General features: G+C 43.6%; 1 protein-coding gene across 3 annotated transcripts in view; it reads right to left on the minus strand.

Annotated features, from left to right (window-relative positions):
• Positions 1 to 140: 140 nt before the first annotated feature.
• The window catches only part of LOC117769461 (phospholipid-transporting ATPase ABCA1-like), a 38,164-nt gene continuing 24,581 nt past the window's right edge, over positions 141 to 13,723 (minus strand). For all 3 annotated transcript variants that reach the window (XM_034598362.1, XM_034598368.1, XM_034598374.1), the window contains exons 13-49: positions 13,446 to 13,654; positions 13,191 to 13,367; positions 12,878 to 13,100; positions 12,495 to 12,716; positions 11,995 to 12,199; positions 11,753 to 11,866; positions 11,456 to 11,630; positions 11,201 to 11,332; positions 10,972 to 11,111; positions 10,727 to 10,864; positions 10,365 to 10,591; positions 10,200 to 10,272; positions 9,878 to 10,080; positions 9,693 to 9,744; positions 9,449 to 9,553; positions 9,128 to 9,276; positions 8,875 to 8,999; positions 8,570 to 8,668; positions 8,225 to 8,414; positions 7,999 to 8,093; positions 7,867 to 7,899; positions 7,657 to 7,762; positions 7,313 to 7,387; positions 6,675 to 6,844; positions 6,385 to 6,562; positions 6,133 to 6,248; positions 5,895 to 6,039; positions 5,628 to 5,751; positions 5,382 to 5,511; positions 5,051 to 5,234; positions 4,816 to 4,922; positions 4,378 to 4,519; positions 4,128 to 4,262; positions 3,902 to 4,005; positions 3,642 to 3,734; positions 2,905 to 3,148; positions 141 to 2,809 (exon numbers count right to left, since the gene is read on the minus strand). In XM_034598362.1, coding sequence (XP_034454253.1) covers positions 2,666 to 2,809; positions 2,905 to 3,148; positions 3,642 to 3,734; positions 3,902 to 4,005; positions 4,128 to 4,262; positions 4,378 to 4,519; positions 4,816 to 4,922; positions 5,051 to 5,234; positions 5,382 to 5,511; positions 5,628 to 5,751; positions 5,895 to 6,039; positions 6,133 to 6,248; positions 6,385 to 6,562; positions 6,675 to 6,844; positions 7,313 to 7,387; positions 7,657 to 7,762; positions 7,867 to 7,899; positions 7,999 to 8,093; positions 8,225 to 8,414; positions 8,570 to 8,668; positions 8,875 to 8,999; positions 9,128 to 9,276; positions 9,449 to 9,553; positions 9,693 to 9,744; positions 9,878 to 10,080; positions 10,200 to 10,272; positions 10,365 to 10,591; positions 10,727 to 10,864; positions 10,972 to 11,111; positions 11,201 to 11,332; positions 11,456 to 11,630; positions 11,753 to 11,866; positions 11,995 to 12,199; positions 12,495 to 12,716; positions 12,878 to 13,100; positions 13,191 to 13,367; positions 13,446 to 13,654 — 5,283 coding nt within the window. In that variant the 3' untranslated portion in view covers positions 141 to 2,665. The remainder of the gene's footprint in view (positions 2,810 to 2,904; positions 3,149 to 3,641; positions 3,735 to 3,901; positions 4,006 to 4,127; positions 4,263 to 4,377; positions 4,520 to 4,815; positions 4,923 to 5,050; positions 5,235 to 5,381; positions 5,512 to 5,627; positions 5,752 to 5,894; positions 6,040 to 6,132; positions 6,249 to 6,384; positions 6,563 to 6,674; positions 6,845 to 7,312; positions 7,388 to 7,656; positions 7,763 to 7,866; positions 7,900 to 7,998; positions 8,094 to 8,224; positions 8,415 to 8,569; positions 8,669 to 8,874; positions 9,000 to 9,127; positions 9,277 to 9,448; positions 9,554 to 9,692; positions 9,745 to 9,877; positions 10,081 to 10,199; positions 10,273 to 10,364; positions 10,592 to 10,726; positions 10,865 to 10,971; positions 11,112 to 11,200; positions 11,333 to 11,455; positions 11,631 to 11,752; positions 11,867 to 11,994; positions 12,200 to 12,494; positions 12,717 to 12,877; positions 13,101 to 13,190; positions 13,368 to 13,445; positions 13,655 to 13,723) is intronic.

The raw sequence follows: 13,723 nt of genomic DNA on the forward strand, positions 1-13,723 counted from the left end.
CACCCCCAAACATACGGTAAACATATCTTTTGTTCAGTCAGTAGCTACAAACTTCCATTTGAAAGGCCCATGGTAGCGTTTTGTATCTCACAGGCAGGGTACAAAGGTAAAAGATAAAATAATCAGATGAGGAGTCGTCGTTCAAAATGTATGAATTTTTATTTATTTATTAAAGAGTAACTATGCACAATGGGTAACAGACTCAAACTGTTGCTTAATACTTAAAAATGTAAACAAATGATAATATTGAGCACAAGAGAAAAATCACCACCGTAGCACTGTTCTGTGTTCCTCTTCTTATCTCACCACTGTCTGCCATTCACTCGTTTCCCCTCGATCACATGAAACCTTTCATATTCTTCAAGTTTTTAACAAATCCTTTAATACAGTGGTGTGGCTGCCATGTGTCTTATCTGTTTTCCAGTGCAGAGATTTGTTTTTCTCATGTCTGATTTTCAAAATCCCGAACCTCTGCGTGTTTGCAACTTATGGGTAAACGACAAAGTACCCACATTTGACAGAGGGGGTTGGTCCGCTGAGGCTCAGACTGTCAGGATTGGTTGCAGGGTTAAACCTAACAATAGTTATTACAACCCAGAGATAACGGAAACACCCTTCTAAGATACGACACAGAGCACCTGTAATGATAATCTGTCATCATTTCATACCCTGGATTTTGTTTTTTTTGGACTGTAAAGCATCGCGAGCACAACTCTAACTGACGTGGTCCCTGTTTATGTGAAGTCTGACTTATTCACTTGCTCTGGATACGAGAAATGCTCCTTAGTTTCTGACAGCTTATCAAAGTGATTGGACAGAGATCAGAATTTGGCAACACCACTAGAAGATAGACGGCTCTAATGCAGACTGAATGAGAGAGAGAGAGAGCACGTGTATCATTGCATGACACACGCTTTTTTTGTTTGAGTTGCTGGAAATGAAACGAGGAGGATTTCTGTCAGTGAAGTCGATGGAAAAGACCTGAAATAAAAAAAACTTCAAAACACAGCTGCCTCCTCGAGATTATGCTGGTTGATCAAAGATACATATTCAGCTCCGTTTGGCACAGATACGTTTTGTTCACTCCACTGGTAACACTTTTTTTTTTTTTGACTTGACATCAAACGACTGCTAATGTACACAATATCCACATTGGCGCTGGCTCAGGTCTAATAACCCCCCATCGCACATGTTACTGGGACAGATTCCACCTTTAGATCACGTTCGAGCACAGTAGCTGTAAAACCATCTCCTCCATGCTTGGGGGGGGGCTACAGGATCATTTGCAGGAACGTTTCTTTTTACAACAGAATTTGGGTTGAAGCTCCACGTGTATATAATCCCACAACACTGAAGCAGTCCTCTGCAGTCCTTTACACGTTGATCTGACGGCATGCTTTTCTGCACACACACACTAAAGTGCTGACAGTCAAGGTGTGCGGCCCGGTGGAAAGCATGCAATATATATTTCCAACGAACTTTCATCAATCCAGTCCCAACAGTAACTTCATCCTTCTTGTATCCCTTCTCAGCGGTCTGCGGATCCGTTTTAAAGAGGGCAGAGGGCGAGGAAAACAACAAGCCAGCATAACAGACTGCACGTCTCATACGGACATAGAGCAAACACAAGATTTTTTTTGTTTTCTTTTTGACAATAACGGACACAATTAAATAAAACAAAAACCGTCAAGTTTCATTCGTCATCTCCACAAAAACAAATCTCCTTCGTGTGCTTTTGATGCATGTTGCTATCTGTCTTCTACATTCCTCGGCAGCCTTACAAACATTGTTGTTTCAATGGAGTGCTCGGATTCCTCTCCCCACCATGATACAGTATAGGCACTGTGCTGGACAATGTCAAGGACACCAAGAACAAAATAACCACAAAAAAAGACAACTTGGGTGTCGATCTTGATCTTAGAGTTAAAATTAGTAAAAATCATCTTGCATGATAGTTTGTTTCTGACTGAAATCAACTGGATTGTATTTTCACTCACATTATAAAACTTGAGATTGTGAGAGTTTTGACTCTGAATAAAAAAAGTAGTCAGTCAGTGTGTCTTTAAGCAGTTGGCAGTGAATGATCCAAACCGGTTTCTGTTTGTTCTATGCTGCCGTGATTTCACATACACAGTCCCACTGACTACTGCTAACTGTTCTAGAAACGGGGGTTTCAAAAATATAGAGATGTCTGGTCCTGTCGTCCCCGACGCATTGTCCATTGAGTGAGTTGCAGGGGTACAGGCTTCCAGTCTGACGCAGCATAATAAACGTGCTGCTGCTTCAAGTGTTCTAAGTGTTCTTTTTTTTTTTTTTTCTCCTCTCCGTCCGCCTAGTGAAGGAGAAGCACCAGTCTCCAGCCCCCACAGGAATATCTCAACACCTTAAATATATGTATATACGTCTTGCATTGATTTGCATTGAGTTTTCATAGTTTCAGTGTCTGTCGCGATACCTGCAGGTCTCTGCCTTTTCAAAAGGCTGTGCGCTGAAATGCAGGTCCACTGAGAAATGATAACAATTAAAAAAGACTACAAAATAGAAATAAAAAATAAAAAATGATAGCAGTTCATTTCCCCCCTCAGGTTAGTGGTCCATATTTTCTGGGATTGGGGGGGAGGGAGGTTGAAGCAGAGCAACAACCCACTGACGGTTTGTTGTTGAATCAGACGCAGCTCTCCCGAGTCTTGTTGTCTTTGAGAAAGGTGTTTAGCTGGGAAAAGTCCACTACCAAAGCGTCCCGCTTGCTCAGATGGATGTCTTTCAAATGGTCCTCGTCACTTTGGTCCTTGGCGAAATTTACAAACACCTGTAGAAAAGTAAGAAGACGAAAAGGAAATGAGTTTCTGTTCGAATCAAAGATGAAACCTAGTTATAGTCAGAGCTTTGGGCATGTGTGCTTACTTGGTCTAGAGTGGTCTGAGAGACTGAGTAGTCCTCTATGCTGAGCGCCTCCTTGTTCTGGGAGAGCAGGGAGAAAATGCGGGCGAGGGAAGTGAGGGACGAGGGCAGCTGGTACTGCAGCATGTTGCGGTGCTTCTCCTTCAAGTTGCTGCCTGGGAGCTCATGCTCTATGAACTCCATCACCGGCCGAAGGTCTGGGTCCGGCCCGGCCACCCGCAGGATGATGGTGTAGCCATCACCAAATCTGATGGAAAGGAAAAGAAGGATGAAGAATTAAAAGAAGAAGACTTGACTCTTTATCCAATTTCTCATGATATGTCATTTCCTCTGCCTAGAATTGTGTTTTCATCTGTCTTAGTTTGCTCGTCTGTTAGAGCAGGATTACACAAAAACGACTGGATGGATTACCATGAAACTTAGTGGAAGGATGCATTATGGGTCAGAGAAGAACCCACATTCTTTTTAGGTGCAGATCCGGATCAGGGGCGCGGATCCAGGAAATCTTTTTCACATTCTTTAACATTGTGAGATAGTGTGTTTTTAAAATGTTTTGTTGATTTCTCCGAGAATAATTTTGGGATATGCAGATCAGGACAAAAGTCTGGATCTAATAAATTCAAATCTGATTTCATATGGGGACTATTAGGCCTTGGTGGAGGTATCTCTGAATATCATTCTACTTTGCCATGTATTTGTATTGCAAGTCTATTTGATAATGCTCTGGTGAGTGTTCCTACCTGTTCTTGAGGTGCTGTACGCTGCCCAGACAGCGGAACCTGCCGTTGACCATGATGGCCATCCTGGTGCAAAGGGCCTCGCACTCCTCCATACTGTAAACAAGAACACACCAAGATTAGGATAATCATATATAAATTAACAAAGGGAATAATGAAGGAATAATCTCTTGGATGCAGTATTAAGAAAATACTGCATGGTGTATCGAAATACACATTTGTATTGTTGGTTTAACGGATGTAGTACAGATCACTGGTCTAACCTGTGAGAGGTGAGGACTACAGATCGTCCCTCCTTGATGATGCTCAGGATGGCGTTCCACAAGGCCCGACGCGCCTTAGGGTCCATGCCTGTAGTTGGTTCATCCTGTGACAAGGAAACAACAGATTCTCAGCTGCTGCTACAACACAGCGATCAACACACGATGTCTCACAGGGACCTGCAGCCGCGCTTTGTGAAAAATAGTTTTGATTTATTTCCCCACTCACCAGAAACACGACAGGTGGTCCTCCTATGAGAGCGATGGCAGTCGACAGTTTCCTCATGTTTCCTCCACTGTAGCTGCCTGCTGACTTGTCCACATATTTCACCAGGCCCAGCTTCCGAATGCCCCACTCTGCCACCTAGTGGATGGGATGAGTACTTCAGTTTCAAACATTTATACGTACATATTTTTTAACACAGACAGTATAACTCATATGATGTATCATTGTGTGTGTATGTGTGTTTTTTGCTGACCTCGCAGACTTCCTTCTCAGGCACTCCTCTCAGGATGGCGTAAAACTCCAGATGCTCTCTGCCAGTCAGCAGGTCGTTGATAGCATCAAACTGGGGACAGTAGCCCATGTTCTGATGCACTTCATCGATCTCTGAAGTTACACTGGAAAGAGATAAACACAAAGAGGAGGATGATTACGTTTTATAGAAAGCAAAAGAATGTTGAGAAGTAGAGTATTGTGTTTTTTTTAAGAAAATCTGCTTTTTTAAACAATCTTACTCAAGTCATTTTCTCAACAGGGTTTGGATGGAGTTGTTTTGTTCAGCCTTGATTTAACAACTATTTCAAATATCTTTCATGCTGAAAAACCTTCCATACTAAAGAGGATGTGCATCCTGTAATAGTCTATAACAGATGATTGGATGTGTTGGTTATTCTGTGGAATGATGTGTTCTTACCTTTTGCCAGCCAGGTACGCCTCTCCACCGGTCACTAGAGAATCTCCTGTCAGCATTTTAAAGGTGCTGGTTTTTCCTGCTCCATTCACCCCAAGCAAACCGAAGCACTGCAGGAAAGGATACAAATGGTTTACCTCAAGAAAAGTGACTTACAAATTGATTTAAACCCATATTAAAGCTTTCCCTTGTGTTAAACAGTTACAACAGGTGTTTAGACACTCCGTCTGTATCATACCTCTCCAGGGGGGATGCCGACACACAGCCGGTCCACTGCTGGCTTCTGTTTCCGCTTGTAAATCTTGGTAAGCTGCCTGAGCTCCAGGATGTCGGTCTGTCCTCCTCCACCCAGGATCCTCTGTCGCTCTCTGGCCACGTCCTCATCTTCTTCTCCAATAGGCTTCAGGTGACTGGTGGACGACCTGGACAAACACAGAGCGGAAAAAGAGTTGCATTAGAAAAACAGATTTACTGGAGGTTTTACATTTAAATAGTTCTCACAGAGAAGAGATTATAATGATACAATTTTAAAGCTGCCGGAACACCCATAGTAGGCAAGTTTCACCCACCTGGCCTTAATGCAGAAGCGATACTGAATGAGGACGGTGATGATGAAGAAGATGAGGCCCTCTATGGCCATCGCAAACAGATTCTTTCCCACCATGTCCCAAGCCAGAGGTGAACGGAACCGGTTTTCACCTAAAACAGTACAGACAATTCCATAGTTTTAGAAACATTTTGTCAAAACCAGTAAGAGTAAAACAAAAATCCTCAAGAACACATGGCCGTTGTTAACAGAAGTGTGCTGTACTTACCAAATCTCTCCAAAGCATCAGCCATTGCCTGATTCTTCACCATGTCAATCAGTCCTCTGCCCAGACAGAAGTGTGGGAAGATGAGGAACACGTTCTTCAAGATGTCGTTGATGCCACCGATCTCCTGAAACAGTCGTGATGTCAATATTTACAGTTAATATTTAATCGACATGGGTAGAATCACTTCTCTTACAAACATCTCTCCTTCTAGATATTTTTTTCAATCATCAGTCAATAACTTGTCTGCTCCATGGCGACGTTACTTACATTGCTGCCGAACAGCTCCAGCACAAATGTGGAGACACTGCCATTGATTCCTATCAGTATGTTGACGCTGGTCAGAACCACGTAGGCCGTGCTGGGGATCTTAAAGAAAAATGAGGCTGGGTACATCAGAGGGGTGATCGACCACCTGAGAGGAAACACACAGATCATTGTTAGATGAGAAGCATAAAGAAACTGGGAAAATTATGAAATGAAGAAAGTGAATTTGAGTCAAACTCACCCGTAGAGCAGCAGCAGCAGAGCCAGCACTGGCAGATTAGTGGAGGAGACGTAGGCGTCTTGTTGGAAACACATAAAGATAATGATAACCAGTGTGGCTGGGACGATGTAGTTGCACTGCAAGAGAGGAAGAAAAACAGGCTTCAGGGCTTAGAAAAGAGCAGCATGTTCCAATTTAGAAAGACTTTTCTCTTTTAATTTGTCTGATAGTGTGGAGAGGAACCAGTGGAAACAACTGAATTCATTTTCTTACCATATCCCAGACAAAGTTGGCCAGCCAGTAGAGCAGAGGCTGCACTCCACTGATGAACTGCAAGTGTTTTGCCTTGTTCACTCTCTCCTGAATGAGGAAAACCACAAAACTGGCCGGGACGAAGGACATGGCAAAGATCACACAGATGGACACCAACACGTCCACTGACGTTGTCATCCTGAGAGAGAGAAAGAGAGAAGAGAGAGAAAAAAGGAAATGAGAATAAGATGATATTTCTCCAGAATATAATAGGTACAAATTAAAATGCAGCTCAAAATCCTGATACTCACAATGCGACCTGTGAGAGCTGCTCCTTGGTGAGGTTGAGTGGGTGATTGTGGGCGGTGATGCCATACTTGGTGGGGTCTTTGCCGGCTGGCAGACTTGCTCGCAGGATGCCGTTGTTCATCACGTTGAGGAAGGAGCCGATGCTGTGCCAGCCCTTGTTGTTAAACCAGATCTGGAGAAAAGAGAAGCGAAGTGACCTTTCAGTCTCAGTAACCTAAAAAGACGTCTGGAAGTACATTACTAGCTTTGTGATCAGCTGAGTGCCATAAGTGAAAAGTGGAAGATTTTGTCCTTAAAGGAGTATCTCACAAGGTTCTATTGCCATAAAGTGATTTGCTCTGGACTGCATCACTCTTAAGTGAACTTAAGTGAACTTCTGAGAAAAAAAGAAGAAACTGTATGTGGAAGTGTTGTGTGGGACTGTGGTGCTGCAGCTGTGCTAGTGTTTAATCTGCAACAATGTGGAAATCAATTATTATGCAATCAAATTACAGAATACGACTAGAATCAGTGTGCATATTGTGTCTAACAGAGCCTTGTTGAAGAATTTGGGCTGGGAAGCTCGGCAGTAGCATACAGGGCCACCTGCTGTTGTATAATCTGTTTGAGTGCGTGTGTAATTGTGCATGTCTGTGCTAACCTTGACATTATTCTTGCTGTCTAGTCCTTGGACAAAACTGGAGAGACTGTGAAAGAAACGATCAGCTGCCGCTCCCTGAGGGGTGGGTGAGGCAGAGAGAGAGGGAGAGAGGGAGAGGGAGAGAGAGGGAGAGAGGGAGAGAGGGCTCTTTAGTTCAAACCTACAATAACACGAGTCTATAACATCAAAAATGTATAAAAACATAAACATGTTGAAATAATAGTGTCTCATCATGACTAACAGTTGTAAAATTAAAATGTTATGAGCCAGTTTGTATTCAGTAACATGCTGCTGTGGACCAGTTCAGTGTGTATGTAAAGTGATAAAATCATGAAGTCTCTTACCCTCTCCAGGTGGAAGCGTCTCCTCAGATGAGCGATTGCTTCGTCGATATCGTCGCTGTCGGACAGAAGCTGAGAACCGTGGGCACCAAGCGAGAATCCTCCATATCTGTGGAGAGCAGGATCGTTTTAACATCAGTGAGGGACACAGACAGCGGCTACTCAAGTTCAATATTATTGATATATCAGGATAAATCATCTCTGATAATGTACCTGAACTCGTTGACCCAAATCTTGTTCTTCAGGCTGGAAAAAAGAAGAAGATATTCAATATCAACAATTCCTTCTGTGAGAATTAACACACATGTAGGTTTGTCACACACACATATGAGAGATGAGTGTTACCTCTTTCCGATAATCTGAGCGTAGGTTTTAACCAGATAGTCTGAGATGTTTCTGCCAGTCAAATTCTGAAGCGTGTCTTCGTCACTGATCTTCATCTGGAAACACAAACAGGTCAAAACATAGATTAACATTTGTTTGTTTTTCAGTGTGTGCTTTATTGCTTCTCTATTTCGATTATTTAATAACCATTATATTTTTGACTTTCTTAATGTTTGGTGTCACTAACATGTGGTGGTGGAAGTCCGCCAGCACCAGCCGGACACTCGGGCAGCATTCTCTTGCGGCCTTCGCAGCTGCACTCGCACAGGGGAGACGGATTCTCCATGGTCCAGTTGCCGTTGTCAAACATGTCCATCAAACCTTGAGCGACTTGTGGGATCGACCACTCATCCTCTAATGCAGTGCACGAGTTGTTCCTGGAGCACAGAGAGAGATAAGTTAATAATACTCACGAAATCACCATTTTATGTTCATTCAGTACTAATATTATATATTATATATAGATCTACACTAGTATCTATATATTTCAATTGTTTCTATTTTACAGTAAGATAAAAAGAGATAAACTCACGTTATGGGTTCCCCTTCCATGCAGCGTGTTCCAAATCCTGGTTTTTCCATCAGAGCTTGCAGTAGTTTGTTGGCGTGAGAATTCTCAGGCATGTCATTACTACAAACAAACACAGAAACATTAGAATAGCACACACAGATGATGCTAATCAATCTAATATCATTTTAAAAAGTGCAATCATGAAAGATTTGATTGAGGGGAAAATGGTGGTTTGGCAGAAAACTGGTTGGCCATTTTATTTTGATGATATGATATTTAAATGGATGAATGGGAGGAGGAAAACGTGATAAAATGTAAAATCTCACCTGATGAAGGTAAACTGTTCTCCGTACATGCTGGGATCCAGAGCCAGACTGGGGTACTTTCCAAAGGGAGGAACGATCAGGCTGAACACCAGAGCGATACACACAAACACTGCAGGCAGAACAATCTGAAAAATAACACAATTTATTACATTAGTTACATATTACAACAATAAATTGAACAGACAGAGTCCTCATGTGGTTTACTGTGTACCTGACTAAAAAGTAAGTTAGTAAGAAAAAAGCATCAGCATACCTGAGCAAAGAATCCTTTTCTGGAGCGTCGGGCATAGAGGAATCGTTTCCAGAGCAGTGCAACAAACTGCTGTCTCTTCAGACTCCAGCCTTTCACCTGGTATGAACCTTTACCATCTGTTCCACTGAGCCAGTCGGTCTCACGGGACTCTGGAAACAGACACCGCAGCACACGTGAGCAAACTCTGGCCTCATTCTGTAACATTGCTAATAATATAACTGCAATTGCAATTTCAGTGGCACAAAGCATTTAAAAAGACAGCAACAAAAGTGTTGCTATCATTGCACTGCATACTGGGTAGTGCAGTTCTCCCTTGGTCACCTTCAGAGTCGTTGAATTCAAAGTCGTCCTCGGTGAAGGGCTTCAGGCAGCTCTGGTGGTCTCCGAAGGCGTGATGGCGACGAGTCCTTGTTGGTACGACTCCATCTGCAGCCACAGGAGAGTAAACACATTAATTTCATTCTGCTAATATATGTCTTTAACACAAATGTAAAGAAATACAGGTGTTAGGTGCATACATAGTGTAAATCTAACTATCGTAAGTGGAAAATGTCATTAATCTCACCTGAAAGCTCAACAGCGTCCACTCCACTGTCCTCAGCCACTTTCAGGAAAATCTGAGTTGGAAAGCATGAGTTAAACAATGGATAAACTCAAAACAGATGCTTAAAACCACTAAATGAAATGTAATACAACCGATTCATTTTGTTTACAACCATCTGTGGAAGAAAAGACAAAGAGGCAAGTCACCTCTTCCAGGGTGGTGTCAGATATTCCATAGCTGGATATTCCCAGGTCGGTCAGTCGGTCGTCAAGCTCATGGAAGAGCTCCACAAAGGCTCCGTCTTTAGCGGACTGGTAGGGCAAGACATATGTGAGTTCATGGCCGAGATCCTCCACCAGGCGAGCCTCGGAGACGTGCTTGAATATCAAGTTGGAGATGAGGGATACATCTGTAGGAAAGATCGAGAGTTTTGTGAGAGGGAATAAAAAACTGTATTTGTTGCAAAGTTAATCTTGCATGAGAAAAACTATCCGACTTTGAGGGAGCGAATTTAGTGTCAGTTCTTACCGATGGTGGTGGTTTCACTCTCCGGTTCGCTGCCCAAACCAGCATCAGAACTGCTCTCTGATACGTTGTCCTCCTGAACAAAGGACAAAGAGGTTTCACAGGTGAGTACATCAGGCAAAAATATACATCTGAATTTTTTTTTTTTTACAATAAATTGATGCTTACCTTCTCTGTTTTCTTGTAGCAGACGGTGCTGGCAGAATTCCTGCAGGACTGAAGTGTCAGGTCGTAGTCTCTCTTGACCAGGGTCAGGTAGTAGCCTGTCCCCAGCTGAGTCTTCAGGAAAAGGGAGGAGCCCACGCAGCACAGCTTGCCATGGGAGATGATGGCGATGCGGTCGCCCAGGATGTCGGCCTCATCCATGTGATGAGTGGACAGGATGATGGTGCGGCCTAACATCGGGAAAAACACATTGAGCTTCATTTGATGGAATTTGCTGCTTCTGAGGAGAATTTGGCTTAATGACTTATAAAACTACAAAATTAACTACATCAAGGATGGAAAAGAGTGAGAATAGTTTCATTTACCCTGTCTGTATTTAAGCAGCAAGTCCCAGATGCCCCTACGTGCATAAGGATCGACCCCAGCAGTCGGTTCATCCAGAATCACAACCTTCGAGCCTCCAACAAAAGCCAGGGCCACTGACAGCTTCCTCTGCATCCCACCTGCAAAGACAACAGGAAGAAAATGTTAGCGTGACATCTTTCTTGCTTTGTATATCTAAAGTCAAATCATTTCATTTCATTTCAACATTTTCAATATTCACACTGACCGGACAAGGTGCTGGTGCGGGACTTTCGTTTGTGCGGCAGCCCGACATCGTTCACAATCTGCTCCATCTCAGCCTTCACCTTCTCCTCCGGCAGCCCCTTCAGACGGCCGTAGAACCAGATGTGTTCCTCAACCGTCAGCCTGGGTCACAGCAAGTCAACAAATCACACATCTACCAAAACACCGGAGGGACCATGCGTGCTACGAATTTCTTGATATGGAATACATACATGCTGAAAAGTACGTTGTGCTGCGGACAGACGCCCAGATTCTGTCGGATGGTGCTGAGCTCAGTGCGGATGTCCTTGCCAAGGATGTAGGCCGTACCGGAGGTGGGCGGGAACAACCCCGTCAGGATTGACCTATCAGAAACAAGGCAAGGGCACATGAGGAAATCTTCTCAACTGAGTAGATTTCAAATTCCCGTAACAATTCTCTTGGGAGCATTGCACTTATACTGTATGATAAAATGTGTGTTCACTTACATAGTTGTGGTCTTGCCAGCTCCGTTGTGTCCGAGGAAGGAGGTGATCTGTCCTTCGTAGAACCTCAGTGACAGCTCGTCTACGGCCAGCTTGTTCCCATGGCTGTAGACCTTCACCAAATTTTCAATGTAAACACCCGGTTCGATGTGGCTGGGCTCCTCCTCAATACACACAGCTGTGGGTAAAAAAAAGGACAAGAACGGCATTTTAGCAATGACATAACTTGTTGTTTCACTAATTGTTTTATATCTCAAAATTCTGCTAAGTCAGAAAGATAATACTGATAATCATTTGTACCTTCAGCGTTGCCCTTCTTTGACAGAGGGGTGGCGAGGCTTCTGTTCTCTTTCTCCCCGCACCAGTACGTCCTAGTGAAAGGGAAGTACCAAGCCCTGGGGATACCATACTGACCTGGAACAGACAGAATTATTTTAGTGTTTTAAACAGCGTTCACTGAAACGATCTACAATAACTCATAATACTATCACTATTTAACTGTATATCATTGATTTAGATAGTAAAATCCGTCCATGGCTCACCAGGAAACACAGCTTCGATGTACCAGGTCATTACTCCGTACAGAAAGGCATCAAACAGCATGAGGCAGATGGAGGTGGTTAGATTGTAGCTGTCGTCCTCCAGAGGGCTGGCCAGCAGATTGGACCACTGGATACCGACGCCTTGCTCCTCGAACAGGGCGAAGTATTCACAGCCGAACCCAAAAGCAACAGGAGACAGCAAACTCTGCGAGAAGACGAGAGCAACCACAGTTCAGTCTGGAGAAACAAGTAATTCAGGACACAGAATGTATATAGATGTAATGGGTTCGACTTCGACTTCATTCTAATAAACTTGTGTAAAGAAAATAGTGTATTATTGTAATACACTAGTTTATTATTTTATGACTGTTTTTTCTTTGTTTATATGTTTATTTTTTAAGTGTTTTTACTTGTGGGTTTTATGTGTGAAGCAATTTGTAACTTTGTTTTGAGAGTGTTGTATTGAGTGCTATATAAATAAAATGATTTCTTCCACACACCACAAGAAGTTTGGCTCCAAAGCCGACGTAGTCTTGCCAGGCAACACACAGCACATAGGGCAGGTAGAGAGTGAAGTAGATGATGCCCCCGCAGGCCGCTGCCAGGTTGGCACGAGAGAACAGGGTGCTGATGAGGAAACACTGCATGATGGTTACCACGCCGAACGACCCCAGGAACAGGAACACGACACCTGGATCACTGTACGGCAGCAGGTTGCCCATCTGAGAAGAGAAAAAGAGAGAAAACAACGTTAAACTGTTCTCTGGTTGCAGCAGTGTGATATCACTTGTTTGTCAGAAGAAGCAGCGACTATATTCTATTATTTGCTGACATTCGTGTGTAAAGACACCCCTGCATGCAGATGTCTAAGTCCAACACTAACCTTTAATAACAAGACCAACAGGGAGGCGCTGATCAGCAGCGGGATTAAACTGCTGATGAACCAGCTGAGCCACAGAGTGCCATTATTCAGTCCCATGATCCTCATGGTCTCCTTGAGCCGTGCCTCCTTCTCGTACACAACGCCCTTGATGATGATGGCCACGGAGTACATCCACGCCAAGGTCATGAAGAGAGGCATCGACCGACTCATCACCCGAAGGAAACTATGGGCACAAGAAATTACAATCAAACAACCTTTCAAGAGCCTCTACAGTGAAAAATGTAACGTTTATCTTCTCACACAGTTCACTTACATGTCATCGACAAAACAGGGGTAAGGCATCTGCTGAATGTAGACGCCTGTCCTCTCCTTTGAGCCAGTGATGGCTCTGATGATTCCGTGCTCGATGACGTCCTGCAGGTAGGAAAATCCACCCCAGATGTACCGCAGATCCTCGAAGGGGTCTGCTCTGGGACCAGGGTCCCAATACCTACAATACAAGATGGAAATGAATAAATCTAACTCAAAACCTACAAAGATTTAATAACAGTTGGACACGGCCTCTTACCCGTCTTTAATTTTGTTCGTCCTCTCCACATTATCGATGTCCATGCGGATCTTGTAGTTGACATTGGGAGGCAGGTCGGTGCTGTTGGTACGGGCGATATCAGGAAACACGATTCCGGCCCAGAATTTCTGGTTGTTCAGGAGACCCATGGACTTGTTGACCAGTCGCTCCTCATTAGCTACAGGCTCCAGCTTGTCCAGGTTCACACACTGAGAAGGAGAAGAGCAGGTTTAGGCCATACTTTACTAAAAGCGGATGTAAGACAAAAAGCGATATGA

Source organism: Hippoglossus hippoglossus, chromosome 1, assembly GCF_009819705.1.
Source record: "Hippoglossus hippoglossus isolate fHipHip1 chromosome 1, fHipHip1.pri, whole genome shotgun sequence".
Taxonomy (NCBI): domain Eukaryota; kingdom Metazoa; phylum Chordata; class Actinopteri; order Pleuronectiformes; family Pleuronectidae; genus Hippoglossus; species Hippoglossus hippoglossus.